Source organism: Lonchura striata, chromosome 13 (genome assembly GCF_046129695.1).
Source record: "Lonchura striata isolate bLonStr1 chromosome 13, bLonStr1.mat, whole genome shotgun sequence".
Classification (NCBI taxonomy): Eukaryota; Metazoa; Chordata; class Aves; order Passeriformes; family Estrildidae; genus Lonchura; species Lonchura striata.
The window spans coordinates 17,064,335-17,090,255 of NC_134615.1; the positions used below are offsets into that span (position 1 = coordinate 17,064,335).

At 47.8% G+C, this 25,921-nt stretch overlaps 3 protein-coding genes across 4 annotated transcripts in view; 1 reads left to right on the forward strand and 2 right to left on the reverse strand.

Moving 5' to 3' along the window:
• RANBP10 (RAN binding protein 10) overlaps positions 1 to 7,333 on the reverse strand; it is a 66,071-nt gene extending 58,738 nt beyond the window's left edge. The window contains exons 1-2 of one of the 2 annotated variants that reach the window (XM_021541172.2): positions 7,098 to 7,333; positions 6,155 to 6,266 (exon numbers count right to left, since the gene is read on the reverse strand). In XM_021541172.2, the coding sequence (XP_021396847.1) occupies positions 6,155 to 6,266; positions 7,098 to 7,302 (317 nt within the window). In that variant the 5' untranslated portion in view covers positions 7,303 to 7,333. The remainder of the gene's footprint in view (positions 1 to 6,154; positions 6,267 to 7,097) is intronic. The other variant, XM_021541173.3, reaches the window with a different exon arrangement.
• A 2,038-nt stretch (positions 7,334 to 9,371) lies between these two features.
• On the reverse strand, positions 9,372 to 22,622 carry CENPT (centromere protein T). Its single transcript, XM_021541169.3, is given in 14 exon segments — positions 9,372 to 9,761; positions 11,476 to 11,580; positions 12,372 to 12,536; positions 13,761 to 13,848; positions 14,507 to 14,707; positions 15,030 to 15,206; positions 17,749 to 18,174; positions 18,641 to 18,783; positions 19,943 to 19,976; positions 20,789 to 20,919; positions 21,091 to 21,184; positions 21,706 to 21,832; positions 22,300 to 22,395; positions 22,398 to 22,622. Coding segments are annotated over 14 exon segments (2,136 nt in total). The 3' UTR covers positions 9,372 to 9,637.
• THAP11 (THAP domain containing 11) lies at positions 22,498 to 25,410 on the forward strand. The gene has a single exon (XM_031505821.2). It carries the CDS (start codon positions 22,621 to 22,623, stop codon positions 23,347 to 23,349), a length of 729 nt encoding a protein of 242 aa, XP_031361681.1. The 5' UTR covers positions 22,498 to 22,620; the 3' UTR covers positions 23,350 to 25,410.
• Positions 25,411 to 25,921: the final 511 nt, after the last annotated feature.

Consider the following 25,921-nt stretch of genomic DNA (forward strand, 5'->3'; position numbering starts at 1 on the left):
AATTAGTTCCCATTATCGTGTGATTTAACTGCAAACGTATTCTGAAGAACTGAGCACAGTAATGTTTTATGTGCATTCTGAAGATGTTGAGTTTGTCTTTGTCACATTCTTACCTTTTCTATAACAGATACTCAAAAACAGCAGAGGGAGGGAGGACAAAAAAACAACCAATCTAAAACAACCTCTTCTCAAAATTTTTCTTCTTTACTGTGCAAAACTTCATAAGAAACAGAACAAAAAACCCCAACAACAACAAAAATAATTATCACAGTCTGAAATCTAGGAAATCTCAGATCTCAGACATACCTCAATCACAAGTGGAAAAGTCACATATCACCATCACTGCTTCCATTTCATTGCCTTATTTCACAAATAATTTTTATGATAAATTGATACTCAACTATTACAATGGATGACCCATAATACTGTTATAAAACACTCAGTTTAAATTTCCACTTCATTGATAAAACAGGAATTATAAAAGCTATCAACTGCAAATGAGATATTCCAACCTCATGACTCCTTTAAACTGAAAAGCTGCTCTCAATATTACTCCCTTTCAGAAGAGTGTAGCAGAACAATGACTAAGAAATAACAACTTGTATGAGGTGTCATCAAGTGACACAAAACCTCTGCAGAAAATGAGTCTCTACACCTGAGAGCACCAAGGCGCAGCTGGTGGCTGAGCAAGAAGGACTTGCTTGGGCAATCTGCAAATGGGAACAAGGCAGGAACTGTTTATGGAATCTACTTGGGGGCTTTATTTATGTGTTGGGTTGTTGAAATGAGTGTCTGCAGAACAGCATAAATTCAAACAAGCAGACCTACCTGCAATCAGAACAACCCCCTCTCTGTGCTGGTTTTGGATTCTTGGAAACCAGAATGGAAAAATTAAAAGGAGGGAGGAAATCAATTATTTACAGGCTTACCAGTAACAAATCAGGGCTCACACAAGAAATCCTCAGCTCCTATAGAATATCTCTTACCCTTCCCTACAGCCACATCCAGACAGGCACTCCAAGGTGTCTGAGCATAAGCAGCCAGTGCTGTCAGAGCTCTCCATGGACAGGCCTCTGTCAGCATCTGGAAGCCATTAGAGAACACGAGCAAAAGGCTTTTCACACAGCCATCACACTCACCATATGCTGAGGAGAAATGGAAAGTTGGCAAGGAGAAACATAAGCAAGGAAAAGGGGCAGATGATTTGTTACTAATGTACAGACTGCAACCAACCAACACATCTGACCTTTATTTTTCTTTTTCAGTCAGAGAGAAACTAAGCTATTTTTAAGTCTGGCTTATGGTGCACTTGTGTATGAAAGCTAAAGGAAGATTTAAAATAAACTATGGTATGGACTAAGCTGATTAGCTCTTTAGCCATTCTCCTCAAAGAACTCTTTTCTCCCTGTCCCAGAAAACTGTTCTCAAACCTAAGCTAGCGCTCATCAGCATCTCTGGACAACAGGCTGCACAGCTCAAAGCAACTGTGGAATGGTGCTGGAAGAAGGTTACCAGCATTTCCTGTAACTTATGTTTTTCCAGCTTTGCTCTCCTGCCTTTCTGGGTCTCTACCTGATGCAGAAATCACTGTTTCAAGTACTGATCCAACAAAAAGACTGTGAGCACAACTGAGCTCAGGACACAGTCACTGATGCTGGCACACAAAAACACATCATGGCACAAAGAAAAGCCATCCTGAGATGCTTCCTGGGATGGCTCAAAATCCTCATGAAACCACTGGGCTGCCCTGGCACCTCCTTTGCCCACAGAGCACACTTGCTGTGCTTGCACAGTCACTATGGGCAGGCAGTGGCTCTGTCCCCACCAGAGAGGTCAGGATGCCAGCACAACAAAGTACCCATGAGTAAGCAGCTGTCCAAGACCAAACCATTCCTAGAAAAGACAGCAAAGGCAATCCACAAGCTGCTGGGCTGTCTGTTCCAGGAGCAGCTCAGAAATGGAGAGGTGGCAGCAGGACAGGTGACTTCTGCCAGAATTCAGAAGCCATGCATCATCAGGGTTGGCCTCTGGAATGTCCTCCCAGTCACACTCCATCACAAGCCAGCACGTGCCTGGGGGAGGTAAAACCAGTCAAGAAACCAAACTGGTGGTCAGGAACACACACTGTCACCCACAGACAGCTCACATTGCCCCAGCATAAAGAGGACAAGGATGACTTGTCCTTCTGAGTCACAGCAGCCTCTAAGTTGTGGGTTAGCTGCCCTACCCTGATGAGTCTCTCCCTGTTCCTGTTTACCAAGCAAGAGACCATGGAGTGGGGAAACAGAGGCTGTGAGATGTGCTGACAAATCACCACCAAACAGAACCACGTATTGGAGGGAGAGAGGACAAGAGTTCAGGGCTTCAAATACTGCTAAGGTTGAATTGTTACAAACAGCACCAGGATAAAAGCCTGAGTTATTTGTGGCAGCTCAGGAACAGAGGAGTCACAGGCATTTCTGCCAATCTGCTCATCTGAGGAATGCTGGAAGCAAGCCATCCACAGATTCATGGAGAGGTTTGGACAGGAAGGGACCTTGGGACATTCTTTTCTCATCCTTCTGCACAAAGCATAAGTAACTCTGAAACTTCTGTCAGTCTGAGGGCTCTCCCAGGCAAATCTGATGAGGGAGATGCCAGTGCCTCTCCAGGCATCCTGTTCGGGTGCACAGCCATCTTCACAAAGGAAAATTCTCTCCTATGCCCAGCTGGCATTTCCCTTGCCACAACTTGTGACCCACTGCCTCTTGTCCTTTTGTTCCAGTTGACAACACTCAGGAGACAAGCACACAATGGCTCAGGAATTAACTACCAGCAAGTCTTAAAACAAAACAGTTCAACAACACTTTGAATGGAACTGAGGGTTGCTGCAATCCTACTGTCTGCCAGCTCAGGCCATCACTTTATTGAATCACCTTCAATTAATAAAAGGAACCCTGAAAAGTAGGCCTCAATTTAAAGAAAGAAAGAAAGAAAGAAAAAAAAAAAAAAAGGAGTAATTTCTGACAGTGACATCAACAGATGAAATCATCATCCATTATTTTCTGGCCAGCTTCCCACTAGTTACCTCCCTGAACCAGCTCACCATAGGACAGGGTAGCAGTGTGTCTGCATGAGGGAAAAGGTAGAAATATACAGCAAATGCAAGGGCAGGATCCCACAGCCCTGACATGTATCATCCCAAAGGGCTGTGGAACCACTCCCTGTGTGCTCAGTACAGACAAGGAGGTGACAGGAGGGCTGGGACTAGACAGTGCAAACTAAGTTCTCCTCTGCTCTCCGAAGATAAGAACAATCTCCCCCCTCAAGAAGTATCAACAGATCAACAGACTGACTGATCTGATTTGTTCCATGTTACCTAGAAACCTTGTCAAGACAATTTTTCAGTGGTATCCTGGCAGCCTCCCCTCTTCCAGAAAAAAACCACAACAAAACTGCACAAAAAACAAACCCAGTAAATAAACATGACCTCTTATCAATTAAGATTAAATCCATCAGGATAAAAAAGTAGCTACCATTAAACTAATGGTAAGTTTTGAATCAAACTTGTCCTTCTCAAAGGACTGTGGTTTCATCCCATGAGCAGTGGAAAATTCAAAGCTATGAAAACTTGATCAGTCTTAAAAGTTTCTTACACGCATCAAATGGACTTTTTGGATGCTGTACTTGCTTTGAAAGAGGAAGTTTTTCTAGCAGCTGTGGTAGGGCAAAGCAACCTTTGTCTGTGCTACTGCAGCCCCTCCCTGCCTCTTCCCCTGTGCTGGCTCTGGGGTGAGCACAGGAGTTGTCAGCCTGGAAAACAGGGGGAAGCAAGGATGTGTGTTTTGCCTGCTAGGATATGATGTGGTGGGAGAAAACAGGAGAGAACCAGAACATACTGGTTTTAAATCCCTTCAGTCCAATGAAAAACAGGGGAGAAGTTAAAAAGGTGGTCCTGACACCTGAGTCATCTCCATAGCTCAGGCTTCCCTCCCACAGTGACATCAGCAATCCAAAATGGCACTGCCTAATGCCAATTCTAGAAGCCTCTTTTTAGAGCACATCACACACAGGCAACTTCCCTTGGCAGGCTGCAAAAAGGCATCGTGTGAGCTTTGGGATTCTTCTCCATGAAGAGCCCCTGGGAGCTTCTATCCCATTTCTTAGTTGAAACCTTAGTTTCTGTTGTTTATTAACAAGTGTCAGTATAACCAGAGTGCACTGCCCTAAACTAACAATGCTGAGCACAGAAAGACAACAGCTCTGAGCAAAATCAGACTCAACACTTCCTGAAATCCACTTCACCAAAGCCTTTCTTAAGTCTTGTTTCAAAACCAAATCAGTCACATTTTAAACCTCAGTGTGAAACACCATCACAAAATCCAGAAAGAGATATGCAGGGAGTAACTTCACATTCTTTCCTCTTTACCTCATACAGAAGTCATATAACCAGCTCTAAGGTAGAGGCTGAAACAGCCATTCTGAACATGAGCTCAGGATTGCTCTTCCTCTCCCCTTGCTAAAGAGTTCTTCTTATGGACAGGATTTGCCACTGACACTGCCTGAGAACTTCATTCCCTCAATCCCTTCTTTAGATGTCTGCACCTGCAATCCTTTGAACTGAAGTCACCATGACGGAATCAAGACTGGGGAGCCTCCCCAGAAGAGATCTCTGCCACGGTTCACTAGTACAACACACTGAGCCTCCAGCAGGAACAATTCAAACCATTAAAGGTGAGAGACACAAAAACACCTTCTCAAGTGACAGCCAGGCAGCAGCTACAATGGCAATTCACAACCACAAATCCCCAGCACCACCCTGTGCAAGATAAAAGCTGGATCTGTCTCCACGAGCACAAGAAAAACAAGGCAGAGGAATGGCTGGAACATCAGAGAGGCTCTCAAAGCCACTGCCTGACTTCAGATCAGAGCTATCAGCAGCTCCTGTTCAGCTTGCTGTGTTAACACACATGGTTCTGTCTCTTTGGAATTAATTTTTCCTGGAAAGTCACTGTAATTACAGAATACAATAAAACCAACAAATCATTAATACAGAAAACTCTGATCTTGAGAGACAAGCAGAAAATTCCATTATCTCCCTTTAAAATTGATCTAGACTGCAGTAAAGATTAAGTGCTGTTCAGTGACCTTTTGTAATGTGATTTCTTTGGAAAACTGTCTCGAAGCTCACTGCAAATTATTTCGTTTTAGCAGTTGCATAAACTAATCAAGAGCAGTGATTCAAAACAGACAAAGCAGTTAATAGCCAGGTCAGTGAAATGAAGGAATAAGGATGGTCTTTTCCTGCATTTATAAGGAATTCAGCCCAGCATCCACCTTTGCAGATAACCCAGTAATTATCAAGGGCCTAAATGCAGCACAAACCGAGATCCTTCCATGCCTCTTTACAAGTAGGCCACTTCTCACTTCAACAATGACAGCAAAAAAATTCAACTGTAACAAGTTGTCACTTTCATTTGGTTTTTAGTAGGAACATCTGCTGCCTTCCCAGAACCCTTAAACTGGTCAGAGTTCAAATGTCACACTTGAACAACTGGATTAATTAATTACATCCAATCCCTCCTCCTGTGTGGCTTTCCTTCCAGATAATTATTCCTGCCATATTCATCCTTTAACAATAAACAATGCCAGGGCCATCCACACAGAGCAGACTGACACCTGCATAATGAGTAAAAATTAAACCCACGTTAACAAGAGAACTCCAGACTTTGTTAAAAATGCCCCTTTACTGCCTTCCCCAGTGCTCCAGCACTCCTCACCACATCACACCACTGCAGCAGCCCAAAATTAAGCTCAAGGCTCCTCCCTTCTGCTTAACTACATTTCTGAGGCATCACAATTCCAGAAATCAGAGTGCCCAGACCTTGCCAGCAAGAAGAAACCTATTTTAATTCATGTTGCACCAGAGACCTCCCAGTTTAGTGAATTTTTTACAAGTGCCCATCTCCAAGAGCTCAGGACACAGCTGTGCCAGTGCCTCTGCTTCCAGGGCATTCCACCTCATTTCCATCCTTCACCAGGAGGGCAAAACCTGCCCAAGCTGAGTCTGCCTGCTGCAGCCACAGGACCAAGAACCCTTCTGGAAAGGAGGCCAGAGTCCAGCAGAGCTGCCAGACACACATCCCCAGGCACTGAGCTGCAATGAGGCACTTACCCATCTCTACCTTTACTGACGATCTTCACTTCAAAGTAATAAATGCCACAGGCTGCAGGGATGGGGTGAGTGGCCCTGACCGAGGCAGCATCTTTGTGATTTTTACCGTGACCTAAGAAAGAACAGAAATGTAAGTACTGAGGGGATCTGGCCTCTCACATATCCTGATCTAAAACCTCACAGTGTGAAGCCAGCAGGGACCTGTTTCTACACGGAGCCAGCCATTTGCAGCACACCTTCCAGAGAACCAGCGGACACAACTCTGCACTGCCACCAATAACAATTCCTACAGCACCAGCATTTCAGTTTTCTCTTTGTTTTCACTACGAAGTTTTTGAGAAAGACTCTCAGTACCACCTCTCCCCCTTCCTTCAGACATAATGTGAAGACCAACGTACACAGACAGAAGACAAAAATGATTACACAAGAAGGGAATGACATCAGTGTTTACTAGCCAGGCAGGAAAAGGAATAATGACTTCTCCGCTGGGTGGGTAGGGAGAACAGCTCCAACCGCGAGCAAGGAAAACATCGCACTCCAAGTCTGTGAGCAGCTCTTTGGTGGAAACCCGAGCAGCCAAAGCCCCGGTTAGGCAGCGTGTCGGAGCCAGCGGAGCCCTCGGCTGGCTTTTAAGCAGGATGACAAAGTAAACAGACGCTCTGCCCGCAGCGGGCCCGGGCGAGCGGCACAGCACAGCGTTATGCAAGGCCACACACTCCGCCGGGGAGAGCCCCCGGCCCCCCGGCGCCTCCGCCCCGAGCCCGGCCGGGGCCCCGGCCCGAGCAGCGCCCGGAGCCCGGCGCCGCCCGCCCCCGGCCCGCCGGACCCGCTGCCGGCTCAGCCCGCGCCCGGCGGGCCCCGCGAGCGGCCGGGCCGAGGCCACGCCGGGGCCGTCCCGCTCCGGGCCGAGGCCGAGCCCGGCGCCGCCGCCCCAGCCCGGCACCTTTGTAGTGGACGCGCAGGTTGCCTTGCGAGAGGCCGATGTAGTTGTACTTGTCCTTGGGGCTCCAGGAGCGCGGCAGCGGCGTCTCGTCCTGGTTGACGGCGGGGTAGAGGCGGCGGAGGCGCCGGCTCAGCTCCTGCTCCTCGGGTGGCCCCGGCGGCGCCGCGTCCCCGCCGTGCGGGCTCCCCGCGCCCGCCTCCGCCATCTTGGCCCCGCTTTGTGTCAGCGGGCGGGCAGCGGGGCCCGGCCGCAGCCGCCGGCCAATGGGCTGCGAGCGTGCCCACAATGGGGCCGCGCCGCCCGACGGGAAGCGCAGTCCGCGCCGCTCCCGCCCGGCCGGCCCCGTCTCTCGCCGAGACTACAACTCCCGAGAGGCGGAGCGTGCAAAGCCCCGTTCCCCCCCTTGGCGCGCTGCACGCTGGGAACGGTGTTCCCGTTCTCCTCTGCTCCCTTCAGTGCCGTGGGGCGCGAAACTCCCATTCCCAGCGTGCTCCGCGGCAGCCAGGAGCCCAAGGGCCGCCCAGCGCTTGCAGGCTCCCGCCGGCCGCCTCCGCTCACGGGCTGGTTTCGGCCGGCGCGCGGCGCCCGCGTGTCAGGCGGTGTTGGGGCAGCTATGGCGGCGCGCAGGGGGCCTGCGGGCGCGGCGTTGCCGTGGTGACGGCAAGCGGAGCGCGCGCCATGGCGGCAGCGGGGCCGCGGGCGGAGCGGCAGAGCCCCGCGGGACGGCGGCACCCGCGGGCTCCCACGGGCTCCCACGGGCTCCCGGCCGAGCCGCCGCAGCTCACAGAGCTGCCTCTGCTTCCCAGCTGGGTCCACACGGCTATACCGTCTTTGTATGTATTTTTTTTTAAATACAATTATGCCTTGAGAGTACCACAAAAACTGAACTACTGCTCCGAAGCCACGGCCAGCACGAAGAAAAACAAGATACTTGAGCAGACTTCTAGTACGAGTTCATTCTTCTGTGTATGACACACATAATTCCATGTTTCCATTATTTTTCCGTGTCTCCATAGCAATAAACAGGCCCTTGTCATCATTCCAAAGCCATGAGCAACTGGAGACCTACTTGTGGGAAGAGCTGCATTCTCTGGATCTGCAACTGGAGTTACAGCTCTGACACAAGGTGCTCTTGACAGAACGATCTCCCCTTCCTTGGGAGAATATTTATATAGTTATATATTTAATTACATCTACAGCTATAATATATATATATTTAGATATCCATACAAGCCAGCTTGATGCAAAAAGTTACAGCCTCTGAGACTCCAGACTGCCAAACAGTTATCAGCTGTTTGGAATAATACACCCACTCGAAGGAAAAGGCCCCAGTGAGTTGAAGAATTCCCATGAACACCCAAACCCAGTGTCAGCCCAACAGCGTGACAGGCAGCAGGTGGAAAGCACCCTCTCCTTCCATTCCTCCTCTCGGGAAGCTGCACCTTCTGGTGAGAAGAAAGTGAACTCTGGAGAAGGAAATCCCACCCATGCAGGACACACAGATGCTGCTCCCAGCAGAGCTTCTCAAAAGACACTTTTTCTCTCCAACATTTCAGTCACACTGTATCAGCAAAAAATGCTCTTTGTTGTATTAATGGAGTTATGTTTTGAAATAAAATCCTTTAAAAATACCTGTCATTTGGATTGGCATTGCCTGCTGAAGAGATTTTAACTCTATTGGCCATTGTGTCCTTTTGTGTTTAGTCTGTTTAACTTCCAGTTCCTGCTGCCAAGAGCTGGGCTGCGTTTCCAGGAGTCCCTGTGGATTGTGCCACCTGGCTGTAGTTTGAGGAAGCTCTCCTGCACACACAGCACAACCCAGAGGGGAGGATCCATACCTGCAGCAGGATTTAGGACAGCCTCAGATGGGGAAAAACAACCCGTGTCACACTGACTGCCCAGAAGGACCCTGAAGAGAAAGGCCAATATCCATCTCCATCTCTGCAACTGGTACATGTGACAGGCATTATTCTTTCCCAGCTTCTGAACTATTCTACAAAGTCTCAATCCTTGGCACTCTTTGCTGTGTCAGATCTCATTCCTGGTGTGGTTTAGGCTCCTGGAAACAGTACAACCACACAAAAGTTTTGTTTTGTGTGAGGAGCACAGCATGGACCAGCTCCTCCATGCAGCAACTTCCTGTACAGGAACAGCAGTGGAAAACAAGGGGGCACCATGGCTGGCATGAACAGCACCCACACAGCCAAATGCCTGCTAGGAACAATTTGAACACCACAATGCAGGAGCCTCTCAGCTCACTGGCATCACAAAAAATGCACATAACATTTTATTTACAAGTATTCAAAGGTAACGTATAAAACAATGTATAGTCAAATTGCGTGTCACAAAGGCTGGTGAGACCCAGTAGGGTGGTGTGGTGGCCACAGCACAACCTGCCTCCACTCAGGAGAGCATCCAGCAGTGGCTGCCTCACTGGTTACATGTGGCAAAGCATCCCCTGGAGCAGTGACATAGCACAAGGCACAGGCAGCCCCTGGGAGCAGCCCACCAGCCCACCCACAGGGCCAAGCCCTGCACCTTCACTTGCAGGGGATCACTTTATTTCCACTCACTGCCACGGGAATGAGGAGCTTGCGGTACTCCAGAGGGAGGAAGCGCTCGATCAGCACGTTCATCGGCATCTTGTCTGTCACCAGCCCCTGCCTTTGGCCAGAGAGAGCAGGGAAGAAACAAGGGTTGTTAGTGAAATGTGCTTCCACTCAGTATCAGAGTAAAGTTTTCTTGCAGTGATGTTTTTGCATTTAAGAGCTGAAATGCTCTGACTGCTTTGTGACAAACAGCTCCAGACTCGTGTTTGCAGGCAGCATCTCAGCTCCTGTGCATGGTGCAATGCCAGGATTGCCCACACAGCAGAGCAGACAGACCCAGAGGGCTCCTGCAGAGCAGCTTCCCACAGAGCTTCCCACTGTTTACCATGGGGATTTTCATCTATATTGATCAGGACCAAAGTAGAGGCTCATTGCTTTTTAAATTCACAATCCACCTACCATGGGATAAATTCTACCCTTTGAAGACGTGCACAGAATGATGTGACAGAAGGAAATAGCTCAGTACACAGATTTTTTTATAGTCACAACCCAGAGGTGTTAAATAGAATTGGCCTCACATTTGCCAACTGTGTAGGCCATGGAGTTTTCCTGTACACCATTTAGGTGACTGGCCTGAAAAAATCAACATCTCCCAGTTTTGCAAAAAGAAAGAAAGTGCAACATTTATTCACACCTCCCATGTGGAAGGAACAGAGCTGCTGTTCTCATGCATGAGCCAGCAACAATTCCTGATCTCTTTATGAGGCAGTAAAAAGGCATAAAGACATCTAGAAAAGGTGAAGCAACAAGTACATTGAATTCTCAAACCAGGACAAGTAACCCATTGTGCCTCCTGGCCTGTTCATACCCACCTCAGCACACACCTGTCAGCTGGGAAAGCAAAATCTCTGGGTAAGGACAGCAACAGATTATTCTTTGTAAGCCACAGCATCAGCTCACCTACAGAGGCCCATGCAAAACCAGTGTCATCAGCTGTGCCCTGTACTATCCCCCAGGTGACTTTAAAATCACACTTGAAACTTCCAGTGGAGATTAAAAACAACCACCCAGAGTAATGACTTTAAATGAAAAGTGGTGGATTGCTTCAGGCCTCACAAGGGCTTCTAACCCAAGAATAAATTCCTTGTGTTTCAGTCACAGAACAAAGTAAATCCAGGCAGGAGACGGGGCAGCTGTGAATGTGCAGAGGACAGAAAACAGTGAGGCAGCTCGGAGAACACTTCTTCCAGGCTGCTGTCCAGGAATGTCACTGCTAGGAGAGGCCAGCCCTGCCCACCCAGGCTGGGGGCTCTTTCTCCTGCTCTCGAGAGGAACTGTCAGTTTGGATCCCAAGTATCAGCTTGGGCAGCAGCAGGAAGAGTGTATTTTGTTTGGAAGAGCAAGTCACCAAAACAGACAGCAGGACATGTGAAAATGCTCACAATGTCAGTTTTAGACGATTTTAGCAAAAACCTCACTCGAGGACGCACATAGTGCAGCCCAGCCTCCCTCTTAGCATTTCTGTACTTCTTCTACACATTCTCCAAACATTACTGCTTCACCCTTACACAAATCCCTCTCCTCTTGGTTCCTCAGATGACTTGTTGCACTCAGAACCCCTCACTACTTCCTCTTGCCCTTCCACCATCACCAAGTGGTGCAACCCAAGGCCAGGGATGCTCCTGGGACAGAAGTGGTCTCAGAGTAAATCCCAGTCCCACACTTACTATGCAAACACTGCTAGTGCACATTCTGGCAACAACCAGGTGTTACTGGGCTATAAAAGACCACCAAACACTAGTGCAGATTAGTAACAACCCTTCATTTACCTTCTCATGAGGACTTCCAGGTCAGCTGCCACCACTGTCTTCCTCCCTGCGTGGTGGGTGTAAGCTTCCAGATCATTGCTCAGCTGCTTGAAGTATCTCTCAGAGCTGAGGGGGGAAATCAAAGCAGACTGTGGAGCGTGTGAACACCAGCTACTCAGCCCCTTCTGCAGGGCATGCTGCACTAGAGCTGCACATTGTGCAGGTCACAGCCCGCCAGGGAAAACTGGGAAGAAGAAACTCTCCAGCCCATGAACAAAGCTTGGCTTCTCAGCTCAGGCTCCCTGGAACTTCACTGCCAAGACAGCTGTGAAACAGCTGCACAACCAGAACCTTTCCCAAACTTCCCACACGTGCAGGAACAGGGCTTGACACCAGTGGCAGAGAAATCAGCACTGAGGGTCAGGTATTGGCTGCTGCAGTGACAGTCTTGTTGTGGTTTGACACGGAAAAAGAATTTGTGTCAAACCATAACAAGTCTTCAAACAATACACAATTTTACTCATGAAGGTAACAAGATCTAAAGATTCAAAAAGCTGAGAAACCTGGATTCCAATGGAACACTGCACAACCTCACTGTGCCCAGCACAATCACCACTGTCCAGAGCCATCTTGCCCATGGAAATTGATAAAGACAAGACTCTGACTGCTAAAATTTGTTGGGACAAAACCCAGATGCTCCTGAAAGGCAGTGCTGATCAGATACACACACAGCAACACACAGCACCTGGCACATTTCTGCCTGTTTTTATCAGGCCTCTCAAGACTTTCCAGCTGAAGAGAGAGGGCCGTCAGCTTGTCAGCAGCACTTCCAACATGTTTATTACTTCAGGGAAGAACAGAAAGAAAAAAAAACTCAACAGTAAAAATATTGGAAAGAGCAGTTTGTTGCTACATACCATTTTTCAACAATTTGGAATGCATCTCTGGTTACTGGCATTTTAGCAAAATGTCTGAATATCTCCTTTATCAAACTCCTTGGTATTTGAGGCTCCCGTGGTTTCTTCTCGGATGTTCTCAATTTCTTTGGAACTGTCTTAAGCTTCAGCAGCTTCAGGGGAGAACTTTGAGGAAAATTGAAAAAAAAATTCACACATTGAATGAACAAGGGAGAGGCAGAGAACACCAGGTTGAGTTTGGAGAAACCCTAAGCTGAACTGGAAGGGATAAAAACTACCCTGAGCTCTTAATTCTTTCTCCCTCCCAATTCTTCAAAACTCCTGTGCCCACACAGGGCAGTTTGCAAACACTTCATGTGGCATCATGGCCTTGAGAGAAGCAATCCAGGCTCAAGGTTCCTTGATTCCAGAATGCTCATGTAACACACTGTCAGCAAAGTGGAGTTCTCTCCAATACCTGACTGCAGTTTCCACTGCATCCCTGCAGCATTCCCTTTAAAGTAGTGCACAAAGTTTGAGGCACCACAGGTCACCTCTGCATCTTTGGACAGGGGAGGCTGCTTTGCAGGAAATCCTTCTACACTGTTAAGAACTTCAATGGGGGCTTTTTTTGTGGGTTGTAGGGTTTCCTACCCCACCATTAAACAAGACTGTAAGTCCTAAAGGAAATAACAATTGTTTTCCATTCTAAAATAGGAAAAAATGTAATATGGAAGAGTTAAGTGAAGCCCATGGATTCACTCAGAACATAATTGGAAAACAACAGAAAAAAACTACAAGCTCAGGCTAACATATGCAAAACCCCAGAGAAGGTGTGTGGATCACCTGACTGTCTCCAGTCCACCCATACATGGGCAAAAGGATTTTGTCTTCTTGTTTATTGCTTTAATGGACAAAGCTCTAAAATCATGGGCTAGGAATTTCCTCCTGTTCCCTAGGCCCCACTGTTAGTGGTTCTGATGAAGCCAAATTTCTAGTCAAGAGGGTGCAAATGTTAACTAATTCGGAGTAATGCAGAGGACAGGTTCACTTTCTGCCTCTAAAAAGAGCTTCATTTTAATCAGCACATGGCAACTGCACACAGCTTTAGGCTTCTGCAGTCAATACAACTATGTCGTTCCATGTGATCAGTGTCTTGCCATCTGTAATTCCCCCTCTTCTGCAGGGGCCTCTGCATCCCTTACTGGAGTCTATGGCTCCAGAGTGGCTTACCAGCTGGAAAACTCCTAGGAAAAGTTTTGGCCTTAGCACAGAAAATATTACAACAATGTTCACTGAAAAGCACCAGACCTGCTCTGGAAGAGCACTGACATTCACTCAAAGACTTCAGCACTGCTCTGCCTCAGCCCCACCTCTGCCTGGCCACTGCTGGACATGGCTTAGGCTTACCTTGGAGCAGCAGGTTTTGCAACACGTGGCGTTGACAGGAGTTTTTGCGCCGGAGCACGGACAAACGCAGGAGTCTTCATGGAAACCTCTGGGGAAAAAAAGTACTGAAGGAACTGAAGTCTCTTTCCAGAACTCCTGGAGCAAGCAGTGCTGCCACAGCAGACAAAAACCCAGCCAGCTCCCCCCCCTGCCTGGTCCTGGTCACACTGCCCAAGCTCTGGCTGTGCCCCACAGCACCCTGAGCCAGCACTGCTGCTGGCTGCTGCAGTGCCACTCCCCACAGCTCCTGGCACTCAGACTCATGGCTTCCCTTGGGGCCCTGTGCTGGCCCAGCTGGCTGGCCAGGCTGCAGGGACACACGCTCAGGACCAGGCTGCAGTGGCTGACAGCTGGGTTAAATTAGGTTGCCTTTTTAACCATAGAGAACTTCAAAGTCTAGAAGGTACCTCTGTCATCTTGCTAAGCCACTGGCAAATTCTCCTGAACAAAGGGACAAGCTGAGCTAGAGTCACATTACAAGGGCCAGACTATAAACTTCTCCCTGTTTGCAGATTTGCACAACTCTCTCCAGGCAAGGCTCCTGTTATCAGCATCTCACCTGTTCTCTGCTATGAAACCATGGTTTCCTCCAAGTCTAATCTGCATTTTCTTTAACTCCACTCTTGAACTTCTTCACTTCTTAACAAGTGAGAGCAGGAAAAAAAAAACAAACCACTATTAACAGAAGTGCTGAGCAGCTTCCTTACCTTGACTTGCAGGGTGTTCAACTTCATCCTCAGCAGGCTCTTCTACTGTACTATCCAAATTTATCGTCATAGCCTGGTCCTGTAGTATATCTTCTTGTTCATCAGCTTCATTTAATGGAGTCATCTCAGGTTTATCAGATGAGGAAAAGGCATGAGAGTGCCTGGCCACACTTTCAGCTCCAATGCCTCTGGTAATCTCACCTTCCAAAACAGGAAAAATAAACCAGTGAACAAATATCTTTGCCTGATTCTGGAACTTCCACTAGTAAATTTTAATCAAAGATACCTGCTTTAACTACACATTTCTCCATACTACTGCCAACTAAATCAAATTTTGGTTTACCTTTAAATAAAATGTAGTCTTCCAGCTTAAAATGACAAAATCAGTTTGATATTTCCCCAGTAATTAGCCCAGATTCCAGAAAACAAAGGAAGTTAACCCTCTCTCAGCACTGATGCCAGTCATGCAGCATGAGAGCACTCTGGCACTACAGAGAGCTGCCAGCATTAGAGATGTCCTCACCAGCTCTGGGAGACCTGTGGGCTCCAATGCTGCCTTCTTCCAGTTCCTCTCCTGCTGAAGGAGCCATTTCTGTTTCACCTCTGCTGTCCTGCGCTGCAGTTATCTGCAATTCTGCTTTTTCAGACAGTTTTTTCTCCAAATGTTCAGAATGTACAGCACTTGCACCACGTTCTGCAGCTAAAATAAGAAATTCTATTATACATCTTACCTACAAAATAACCCCAACCAACCACCAGCACACCCAGTTCAACCACCACTAGAATTTGTGATAAATAAACTCAGCCATAAGCTGCAAATAAGAAAAGCAGATACAGCTCCCTTCACAGCTGAGAAATGCCCAACTTTTCCTCTGTTTGCTCCACAGCCACTTAATTAGGGGCCCATCAGATCTCAATGAAGGAATTTTACAGTAAGCAGAGCTCTTCCAGATCTGCCATCTCTAGGGCCATTTTCAATTCTGGTAATTGTGTAAAAGAGCAATTTATTTTCCTTTAAATCTAACAATACCTGGAGTTTGTGCTTAGATTCTACTCATAATTTCCTCCATTATTCTGAATAAACGATTTCGTAAGAGATATATTCCATTGTAGAGAGAAGAGAGCCTAGAGTGGTTTTAACCATCCAGGACAAGCCTCTGGCACGCAGGATGAGAAATATAAAGACACATGACTTGCTTGTGTTTAAAAACTTGAGCTATTGACTACTTAAGTATTCCTTTTTCCTTTATACTACATATATAGTCCACATATCTGTTACTATGCAGCTCAGTTAAGCAGAAACCCACAGAGGTAATAACTTTGTGAAAATTGGGCACTCTGACATCATGACACACATGACAATGCTGTCACTTGCTAAAGGATTTGGAGATCTTGGCTGAGTCCAGAACTAAAAGCTGTCAAACTGCACTTTTACCATCCTCTCCAGCAATTTGGAATTTTCACACTGGAAAGTACAAGTGTGTGATTAACTAGCTTAGATTAGCCAGATGAGAGCTCTTCATCTTTCCTATGGGAAGCTGAGCAGTAGTACAGATATGACAAAACATAGGAACTTTTACTCCACTTCCAGTCACAGCCCACTTTCAGAGAACTTGTCTGGAAATGTCCAAGTATTTCTAGTATGTCTTGAATTAAATTATTTCCAGCATCTACTGTTCAATTAAGTCTTATTTTACTCTGAGTAAAGTTAAGTCTTATGTTACAAGTCACCTAAAAACTATGTTTAAATCGGATTATACTCCATTCCCTTTCTACAATGAAAGTACTTCTCACCCTCTTGGGAAATCTTTTCCTGTTCCACTCCATTCACTGTCTTAATCACCTCTTCTTCTGTATCACTTATGTCTAGGTCTTCAGTTATACAGGACACAACTTGTTTAAAACACATCCTGGAAACATTTACAGTGACTAGGGATCCCAAATTTGTACTTGAACCTTTGGAAGGCAGAGGGGAACTCCATCTATAAAGAGCTAAAACAGATCATTAATGTGTCTCCTGGCAGCTTTTTGAATTTTCTTTTAGCTTTCCTAGTAAATAAAAAAACAACCAAGGAGGGAGAAGACACACAAGAAACACTTGTATGCACTTCACGCAGTTTGGGGAGATGGCATCAAATCTTAGGAACCAGTTGGAAAAATCTTTGCAACTGTTTTTCAGTTGACACTGAGGAGCAGCACCACCAGCAGCCTCCTGTGGTAGAGCAGAACTATGCCACCATTAACTTCCGATATTAATGCCTTATTAACTCCAGCATCTTAAAGATCTGCTCACTCCCCTCATTGGATCCAGTCCCCTGTTCCACATCCTCCACACTCTGCATTATCTATCCCTTTGTCCTAAAAATGCCTGCTATTGAAGCTGCTCTGAGCAACTAACCTTTTTCTGTTGATTCCTTCCTTTGTCCTTTCAAAACAACTTTTGCCTGGTCCAAACAGTGTGAGGAAAATGTGCTCCCATTTACACAACCAGGACAAGGCCAGGGAAATGAATGCCAAGGAGAGGTACCAGGGAAAAACTGGCAAACAATAGGAACCGCAAAGCACTGGTACAGAGTGAGCAGGGAGGCAACTGCCTCTGTCTAAAGATTTTTAAAGCCCTGGAGACAATGGAGAGGTTGGCTGTGACAAATAAATGACCATACCACAGCGAAGGTATGGACTAGGAACTTCCAGAGATTCCTTCCAAGTCTGTCTACACGTCCCACATATTATCTCCGTATTTTTTGTGACCAATTTAGAGTGCCCACTTCTGGGGTCCCAGGACAAAGGAGAGATGGACACAGTGGAGAGCCCAGCAAAGGCCCACCAGGACAGTTAAGGGACTGAAGCATCACTCCTGGAAGGAAAGGCTGAGAGAGCTGGGACTGTTCAGCCTAGAGAAGAGGCAGCTTAGGGCAGATCTTACCAATATATACAAGTGTCAGAAGGTAGGGTGTAAGGCAGAGAGAGCCAGACTCTTCCCAGTGATGCCCAGTGCCAAGAAAAAAGGCAACTGGCACAGCATGGAACATGGGATGCTCCATCCAAACATAAGGAAGACAGTTTGCAGTCATTACCCTTACAGACTCATACGAGCCATTTAGACAGGATCCTGAGCAACCTGCTCTTTGTAGCCCTGCCAGAGCAGAAGGGTTGGAGAAAATAACCTTGCGGTCCCTTTCTACCTCAACCACTGTGTGAGTTCAGACAACACCTGCTAAGCCTTCACCCATAGTACTCACAGCAAACGACCTCTTCTTCAGTAAAAGAAATCTCTGTCATGGGGTTACTCTGCTGGGAATGATCCAGCTTTTCTTCTCTCTGTTTTTCAGGAGTTTCTGGAGATAAATGAGTCATTCTGTCAACATGCTCATCAAGGCTTGAGCTCTTGGAGTATCTTTGGGTCCTTCCCTGGTTTGTGCTCACACTGGATACCCGGCCCTCCAGCCTTGCTTCTTCTTGATCTGCATCAGAAATCAGGCTCCTCTGTGCTGAAGTTTTTGAATCTGACAGCTGGGGTTCAAGAGCAGGCAATTTACTTTGGCTGTCTCCATCCAGCTGGGGCTGAACAAAGAGCTCTGTGCTGTTCATCATAATTTCTGCATCACTTGTCAGGATGCTTGTTTGAATCCCAGATGCAGACAGTGAGTCCACAAGATCGTTCCGTCCTGTTGAGAAAGTTTTAAAACAAATTTTGTGTGAAAAACTGATCAAGGTCATAGGGACATACTGTAGTACCAGAACTTGTGTAATTCATTATTTAAGTCATTCAACCAAATTTTACTCCTCCTCAACAGATCAAACACTGACACAGTATGACCCCACTTCTGTGCCAACAACTCTCCCTGCCAAACAACAGAGACCTCAGTACCCACAGATGAAGATCATCCCAAACAATTCCTGTGGTTTAAATGACAAAACCAGGCAAAGTACATATTTAAGTGCATAGAATCAAAGGAACTGCTGAGGCAGAACCTCATTCTAATCTTACCTCCCAAATCCCACTCTATTTCTGTGAATGTGTTAGTAAATTTCAAATTCTAAAATACAGACCATGCTTCAGTAAATGCTTCTAAAAGCCCCTTTAACATAAGGTTCTGCCTCCCAAAAGAGAAATAACATCACTAAAGAAACCTTTGTTCTTCAGCATGTTCTGTTCCACTCTGCCTTCAAACTCTTGCATGTCAACAGCCTTGCGGGTTTTGGGCCTCCGGAGCAAGCCCCTCTTTTCTACGGTGTCTGGGGCCAGCAAGGAACCCACAGACATACGAAAGGATCTGTAAGAGGGGAAAAATTGTCAAAATCACACACTCCACCTTCACCCTCAGAATACAGACATGATGGCACTAACAATGACACATTTTGCAGAACTAGGGGAAATTTCCCCAAAAGACCCTTGAATATTATATTCATTCTTTAAATTAATTGTTTATTTTCATACTATCACCCAACATCAGGATATGTGTCACAGAGATCAGGAAGCAGACTGTTTTAAAGCCTCCCTGAGACACTGCAACACTACAGCTGACAAAAGGGCCAGGAATTAAAAAAAAAAATCTTAAAATAACAAAAAAAAAAAAGGGAAAAAAAATATTCAGAGTAAAGATATACCCTAAATGACAATGGGGTAGTAGGAGGACTTCCCAATAAGTTTAAGAATCTACTTGCTATCAATACTCTCAGTAAAGTACAGCTACCAACACACTGTGACTAAGATGAAAGCTGATAGCAACACCTAAAGCATAGGACAAGATATTTCTCACTGCAGGTGTTTTGCAGCCTGAAGATTGACCATGCTCAATGATCTCCTGTCCCTTTCTCTAGGCAACCCAATTAAAAAGGGGCTTCAGAGGTTCAAAGATAGAAGTACAAAAGCCAGCCCCAAAAAGCATCTTGTGTGTCACCTCAGGCAAGGGCTGCAGTGAGAAAGGTGAAGTAATGTACTGATTCTGGCCAGGGTCATCTGCAAAGTACACAGGCAACACTAGGAAGTACGTTGACTCAATAAAAAGCTTTTAAAGTCCAGAAAATACTGCACAGGTGCAACTGATGTGAAAAAACTATGAACAGGCAGGGATAATATTCTAAGGTATACTGTGTAGTGATTTACATATTCTAAGATATACTGATGTACTGCTGGAACCATGAGAGCAAAAGGAAAAAAGGAATGATCCAAGCAAGTAAAAAGAGGAGCAATAGTAGCAATACAAGCTAGACCAACCCAGGCATACAGTGCAGAGCCACAGTTTCTGAAAATCAAAAGGTGTGTGGTGCAACACCTTCAAATTCCATCAGCAAAGGGGCAGATGCTTCTGCTATTGCTAACACTAACGCAGGTCTTGAACATGAACCCAGGCATCTGCACTGTTCTTCACCCCTCCAGATGTGATCATACCCAGGACAGACAGAAGTTAAGACATTTTAGGTGAAACTCACCGAGCCATAATTGTTCTGTCCAACGTTGACTGAGCTAGAAAAAGTTGATGGCACATTAGTTGAGAAATTACCCTTTACACAACAGGCTACAGGAACATCTCAATGGATCCTCCTCTTTTCAGAGCCAGCCACGCTACAATCCTCGAACACCATACTTTGGTGCAAACAGAATTGGATAATGGGGTCACTTGACTATTTATTGTCTACATTTCAGAATTGCATATTAGAAATCTAAAATGCAATTTATGAAAGGGTAAGAAAGACATTTCATTTATTTCAATTAAAATTTACCATGGCATGCATATACCTGCAGATTTAATACTTTTAATTGTACCACACTGATGACAAGATGTTATGTCTTGGTCACAAGCACCCTTCGGCAACACAACCCAAACACACCTGGAGTTTTAGAAACTAAGATAACTATTCCACAGACTCTTGATGAAACTGGAACTCAAACCTTTTCTCCTCACAAAGAACTTTATCATTATTTTATATCATTGCAATGGAATGTATGCAGCTGCTTGTATTTTAAAGTTTCTAGAACCAAGAAGAAGACAGGGATTACTTCCTCTGGAGACACTTCAAAAACTCAAAAAGCACCAAGTTGCAAAAGTAGCCAAAAAATTATACACAGTTGTGGCAGAGCTTAGAACTTGGCTTAAAAAGGTTTATTTTAAATTTTATAGGATGGAGGGCTTGTCCCCTTTGCATGAGATATTGCAATCTGGATTCCAAACCTACAACTGCCCAACTGGGCAGCTCCTGACAACTGAGCTGAGCAGGTGAGAACCACCTGACAGCAAATGCAGCACTGAGCAAGGTAATTCTTGACTGCAGCCTTACCTTGGTACTGGGGAAGTCGTCTATCTGCTGCTCTCTCAAATTCAGAAATGCTGAGTTTTCTTCTCTTTTTCATGTGGAACACAGTGATAGATGTGTCCTGAGGAGCAACATCTGGCAGCTGCAATTCCCCCCTACCAAAACAAACCAAGCTGAAGAGGCATTTCTGATAATCCCACCGACAAGATGCAATTCTGATCACTGAAACACAAGTAGAGAAGTCCTGCTCCCCAGTCCCACCACAGAAACTGCAGCTCTACCTGGCAGTGTCATAAAAGTGTAAATTATAAAACCCCACTACTTACATGCTGGAAACCCTCTTAGATGGGACTTCTGAATGAGCTTCTTGTGTGACTTCGTGGTTAGATATCTGAAGTGCCAGCGGTGAAACTTGGGGTTCTGCCAACAAACCAGAACATTTCCTTTCCACAACTGGAAATGCAGTAGGGTTTCACATCTACATTACAGGCTGTAAATAACATTTACTAGCAGGTTAAAATAAAGACCTAGTGAAAACTGTTTGGGTTCTACTCCTGGGAAGGCTGGCAGGGATACGTGGCAGCACAGGGGCTCCCTGCACTGCAGCAGAGTAACAACTCACACCTAATCCTACAGCCACAGGCAGCACCAGGATGATGTGCTCAGTCATCAGGATAAGAAGACCAAGTGAAGAGGGCTTTGAAGAGGCTTTTCAAAGCTCTGATTTCACCAGTGCAAGGCCTGGTCTCTCAGACAGCTGTATCCTGCATTCAGCTGTCCTGCACTGACTCCTCTGCCACATAAATCAGTCAAACAACAATTTGATTTCTGTTTCGTGTAACAGGGAAAGGATAATGGGCTACCAAGGAACACCCCCTGTTTTCTCAACTCTACAAAAACAGTCTTTCTGTTCTCAATTCTCCTAAAAAAAAGACACTTACGGTTCTGCATGACTCTCTTGAGCATAAGCCGTGGTGTGCCATTTCTGAGATCAGGGAACACTGGCAGTCTCTGCTTTTCCAAGGTGCTTCTGACAGGTTTATTCCTATTTTCTACACTCAATCCAGTCTAGAATGAAATCAAGAGACAAGCAATTCAAAGCTAGCATTTTCATTATTAAAGACCACACACATCAAAAGCATCCAACACCCACGTCCTAATAGCAAGCCGGTATGATTTTTTTCCAAATTCCAAAGAGAAACTGCGCGTGCTGGCTTTTTGACAACGGTGGCACTTCCCGTGTGGACGGGACACAATTCAGCCCGGGGTGTCATCGAGCTGGGCACCAGCACAAAACCCTGCTGTGGACAAAATCCTCAGCGGCCTCAGAGCACAGCCGCGACCCAAACCCGCCGAGGCGAGCGCCAAAGTCCGGGCTTTCGGCCCATCTTCACCATTAACGGCGAACACAGCTGAGGGAGTGGCCCCCGCTCCTGCTTCAGAGGCCTCGCCGCTGCCTCAAACCGAGAGCGGGATGGTCGATCCCAAGAGCGACTCTCCTTTTCTCCCGTCTCCCCCAGAGCCCCGGGGCACACCTGGTTCGCCGCCCGCGCGCTGTGGCTGCCGCTGCGGCGGGGGCCGGGCCGGGCCCGGGGCCGCCCGTCCGCCATGGTGCGCCCGGTAACGGCCGCGCAACTCCCGCCTCCCGCCGCCTCTCGCGAGACGCGCGCGCCGGGAGGGGCCGCGGCGCAGCATGGGGCGGGTAGTTCCGCCGGCGCCGCGGTGCATCGTGGTCCGCGTAGTTCCGGGGCGGCGGCGGCGGCGGCGGCGAGAGGCCGCGCGGGCCTTGTGGGAGCTGTAGTTCGGCGGGGCCGCTCGCCCCGCTCGCCGCGAGTGTCCCCCCGCCCCGCGAGGCCATGCCGGGCTTCACCTGCTGCGTACCGGGCTGCTACAACAACTCGCACCGCGACAAGGCGCTGCACTTCTACACCTTCCCCAAGGACGAGGAGCTGCGGCGCCTCTGGCTCAAGAACGTCTCCCGGGCGGGCGTCAGCGGCTGCTTCAGCACCTTCCAGCCCACCACGGGCCACCGCGTCTGCAGCGAGCACTTCCAGGGCGGCCGCAAGTCCTACCTGGTGCGGGTCCCCACCATCTTCCCGCTGCGCGGCGTCAACGAGCGCAAGGCTCAGCGGGCCCGGCGCCCCCGCCCCGCCGCCGCCGCCGCCGCCCCGCAGGGCCCCGCGGCCGCCGAGGCCCCTGCAGGGGGCGCGGCCGAGGACGTGAAGCCCATCGACCTGACGGTGCAGGTGGAGCTCGGGGCCGCCGCCACCATCGGGCCCAGCCCCGTGCGGCTGCCGGTGCCGGTACCGGCGGCGGCGGCGGCGGCGGGGGAGGAGAGCCCGGCGGAGGGCGGCCCCCCCGACCACTCGTACTCGCTGTCGTCGGGAACCACGTCGGAGGAGCTGCTGAGGAAGCTGAACGAGCAGCGCGACATCATCGCGCTGCTGGAGGTGAAGATGAAGGAGATGAAGGGCAGCATCCGCCGCCTGCGCCTGGCCGAGGCCCAGCTCCGCGAGGAGATCCGCGAGAAGGACCGGCTGCTCCACGCCGCCAGCGCCGGCACCCGCAAGCGCCACGGGCTCTGAGCGCCCGGCCCGGCGCGGGGCTCTCCATCCCGGAGCCTCCGCCGCGCTCGCTGCGGTGCCGGGCAGGGCGGCGATGGGATGGAGCGCGGCCCCTCCGCGCCCGGCTCAGCCCACGCTACGGCAGCCGCCGGCCGGGCGAGGCCTCGCCGCAGGATTCCCCTGCCAGGATTGCATCAGCGCCCTTATTGCCCCGACCTTATCTCCGGTGTCACCTCACACCGGGCCCGTCAAACCCGCTGCCTGCGGTGTCGGAACGCGCTGCTCGTAGCGTGGATGGGACCCGAGTCGTCACTAAGTGGATGTAGGGTATCAGTTTTCAGCAAATAAAACTCGCTCTGTGTCAAGTGAGGTAACAGCAACACTACCCTGGAGAAGGCGTGTCCGACTGCCATGGGCGCCGCACCCATCGCGGGATGGTCGGTGATGTCGCGTTCAGCCTCGCTCAGTGGAGGAAAGCTTTAGAAACCCTCTCAGGGTGATGTGTTTCTTCAGTAAATTACTGATGCCATAAAAGACTGCTGTTCCAAGAGTGACAGAACCCCCAGATTAAAGAGTGTTCTCGTACCGTGTAGTTTCTGCTTTCTCTGCAGCGTGTGTGTGTTGGTTACAGATGTCTCCGTGCTCTTGACACCAGTAAGGATTACAGTCTGGTACAAAGAACACGGTGGCACTTAACAGCTGTAGTTTATCTCATTGGCTTAAGACTCCCTCTCATGAAATGGAGGCTTTGTAACACATTGGAATTTTAATCCTTGGCTTTCTTTCTGAGAACCAGGATGAAACAGAAGTGACTTTACCTGCAGTGGTTGCAAACCTTTCCTGTCTAATCCTAAACTAGTTGGCATGACTAATAATCTGTACATTAGGCAAGACCATACTAAAACCTGCTTGTGTGTTCTAAACCAAGATTTAAGAGTATTGTAACAAATCTATGTGGAATGGTTGTGTAGTGTCTGTTTCTAGCCAGCGTCAGTCCCTTCTCTTTCTGCAACAGGAAACCAAATCAGCGTTGGCTAGAAAGAGGGTGGAGTGAGGGTAGCAAAGCCACGGGTTTGGCTTGGTTATGCACGTCCAGCCTGGCTGGTGGAACAGATCCCTCAGCAGTTTGGAGGAGAAGGGGAGTGTCTGGTGCCCCAGCACGGCCCTGTGGCAGTGGCAGTGCCGATGGATGTTGAGAACAAAAGGCACCTCACCACAGCGTGCCCATATTCGCCTTCGAGGGGAGAATTCCCAGGTGTTCCCTGGCTCTGTGAGATCCTTCTGGAACCGGAGTGCATTGTTCAGTAGATTGGGATGTCACTTTTACTAAATTTTATAGAGGTATTTTCTAAATGTAAAAAGTATCTTTAGTTGGAAATTATGTAATCTTTGTTAACACTGGCTAATGTAGCTTTACAACCATCAGCTTCAACACTGTATACAACCGAACAAAAGGGCACCGTGGGGTTTTGTAGCCGGAGGTTTCTCTGTAGGTCCTGAAGCCAGTTCAGCTCCAGGTTGTCACAGCCTGCTATGTGATGCATGGCTCATTTTTTTATTAACGTGTGTGCCAAGTTGGATGGCCATCTGTAAGGATGCTACATGTCTATCCATGTACTAAGTCCTTGCCATTATTTCAGTTTAATTTATTCTCCAATCTGATATGTAGCTCTCCAGCTCTGTGCTATACTGATTTTTCTGCGAGTTGAGTTAGCGGCAATTTTTTCATTTGGTCGGTTTGGCCTGTTGTTTTGGGTTTGTTTTTGGTTTCTTTTGTAGGACAAGCAGATACCTGCTCCACCATGGGATCTAACATATGTGATTGGTCCAGCAGCTTTAGATGCTCCCATCAAGACAGTAGGCAGCACAACATCCTCCTCGCAAACGAGGCTGGTTGTGCATCTGAGCTTGTTCAGAACGTGCATGTCCTGACAGTCATGGTACTTTTTCTACCATCGGGATGCACTTCAGGATGTTCAGCCATTAGGCCTTGCTGGACTGGTTACCTGCTGGACTGACTTCTCCAGGTTACACTGAGGTGCTAACATGCTTAATTTTAATAAAGTATATTTTGTTTTCTTACGTTTCCTGTCTCCTTGTGGCTTATATCTCTATTTCTGAAAGGTTGTGGCTGTAGCTTTGTCTTTTCTTTTGTAACATTTTTTTATTCATTGTGAGCCCCACAGCTGGAACAGCAGGAATGGCTTTACATTCATCACAGCTGGAAGAGCAGGACTATCTTTACATTCATGTAGGGTGAGGAAGAGGAGTTTGAGGTCAGTTCAGCGTACCACACACCTGCCTGTGCAGAGATTGGAGCCATTTTGATGAGCCATCAGTCACAGGGTGCTCTCTGCAACCAGGAGGGATTTGAGCAGGGAACCAGGCTTCCCCCAGGACTTACCCAGCATGACTCTCCTGTCTAATGCCTGGCGGAGAAAGGAGAGGCATGGCCTCCCACGAGCCACCCTAGTGTAGGAAAGATCTTGCATGTTCTCTTAGAACTTGTAATTCCACTTGCCAAAGCTCCTGGTTTCAGATTGGTTTCGAGTTATTAGTTTCAAGCAAATGTATGTGGCAAAAAATTTCAGCT

Excerpts from the sequence above, each read along its gene's own strand:
- THAP11 (XM_031505821.2), top strand. The coding sequence starts at position 22,621 with ATGCCGGGCTTCACCTGCTGCGTACCGGGCTGCTACAACAACTCGCAC.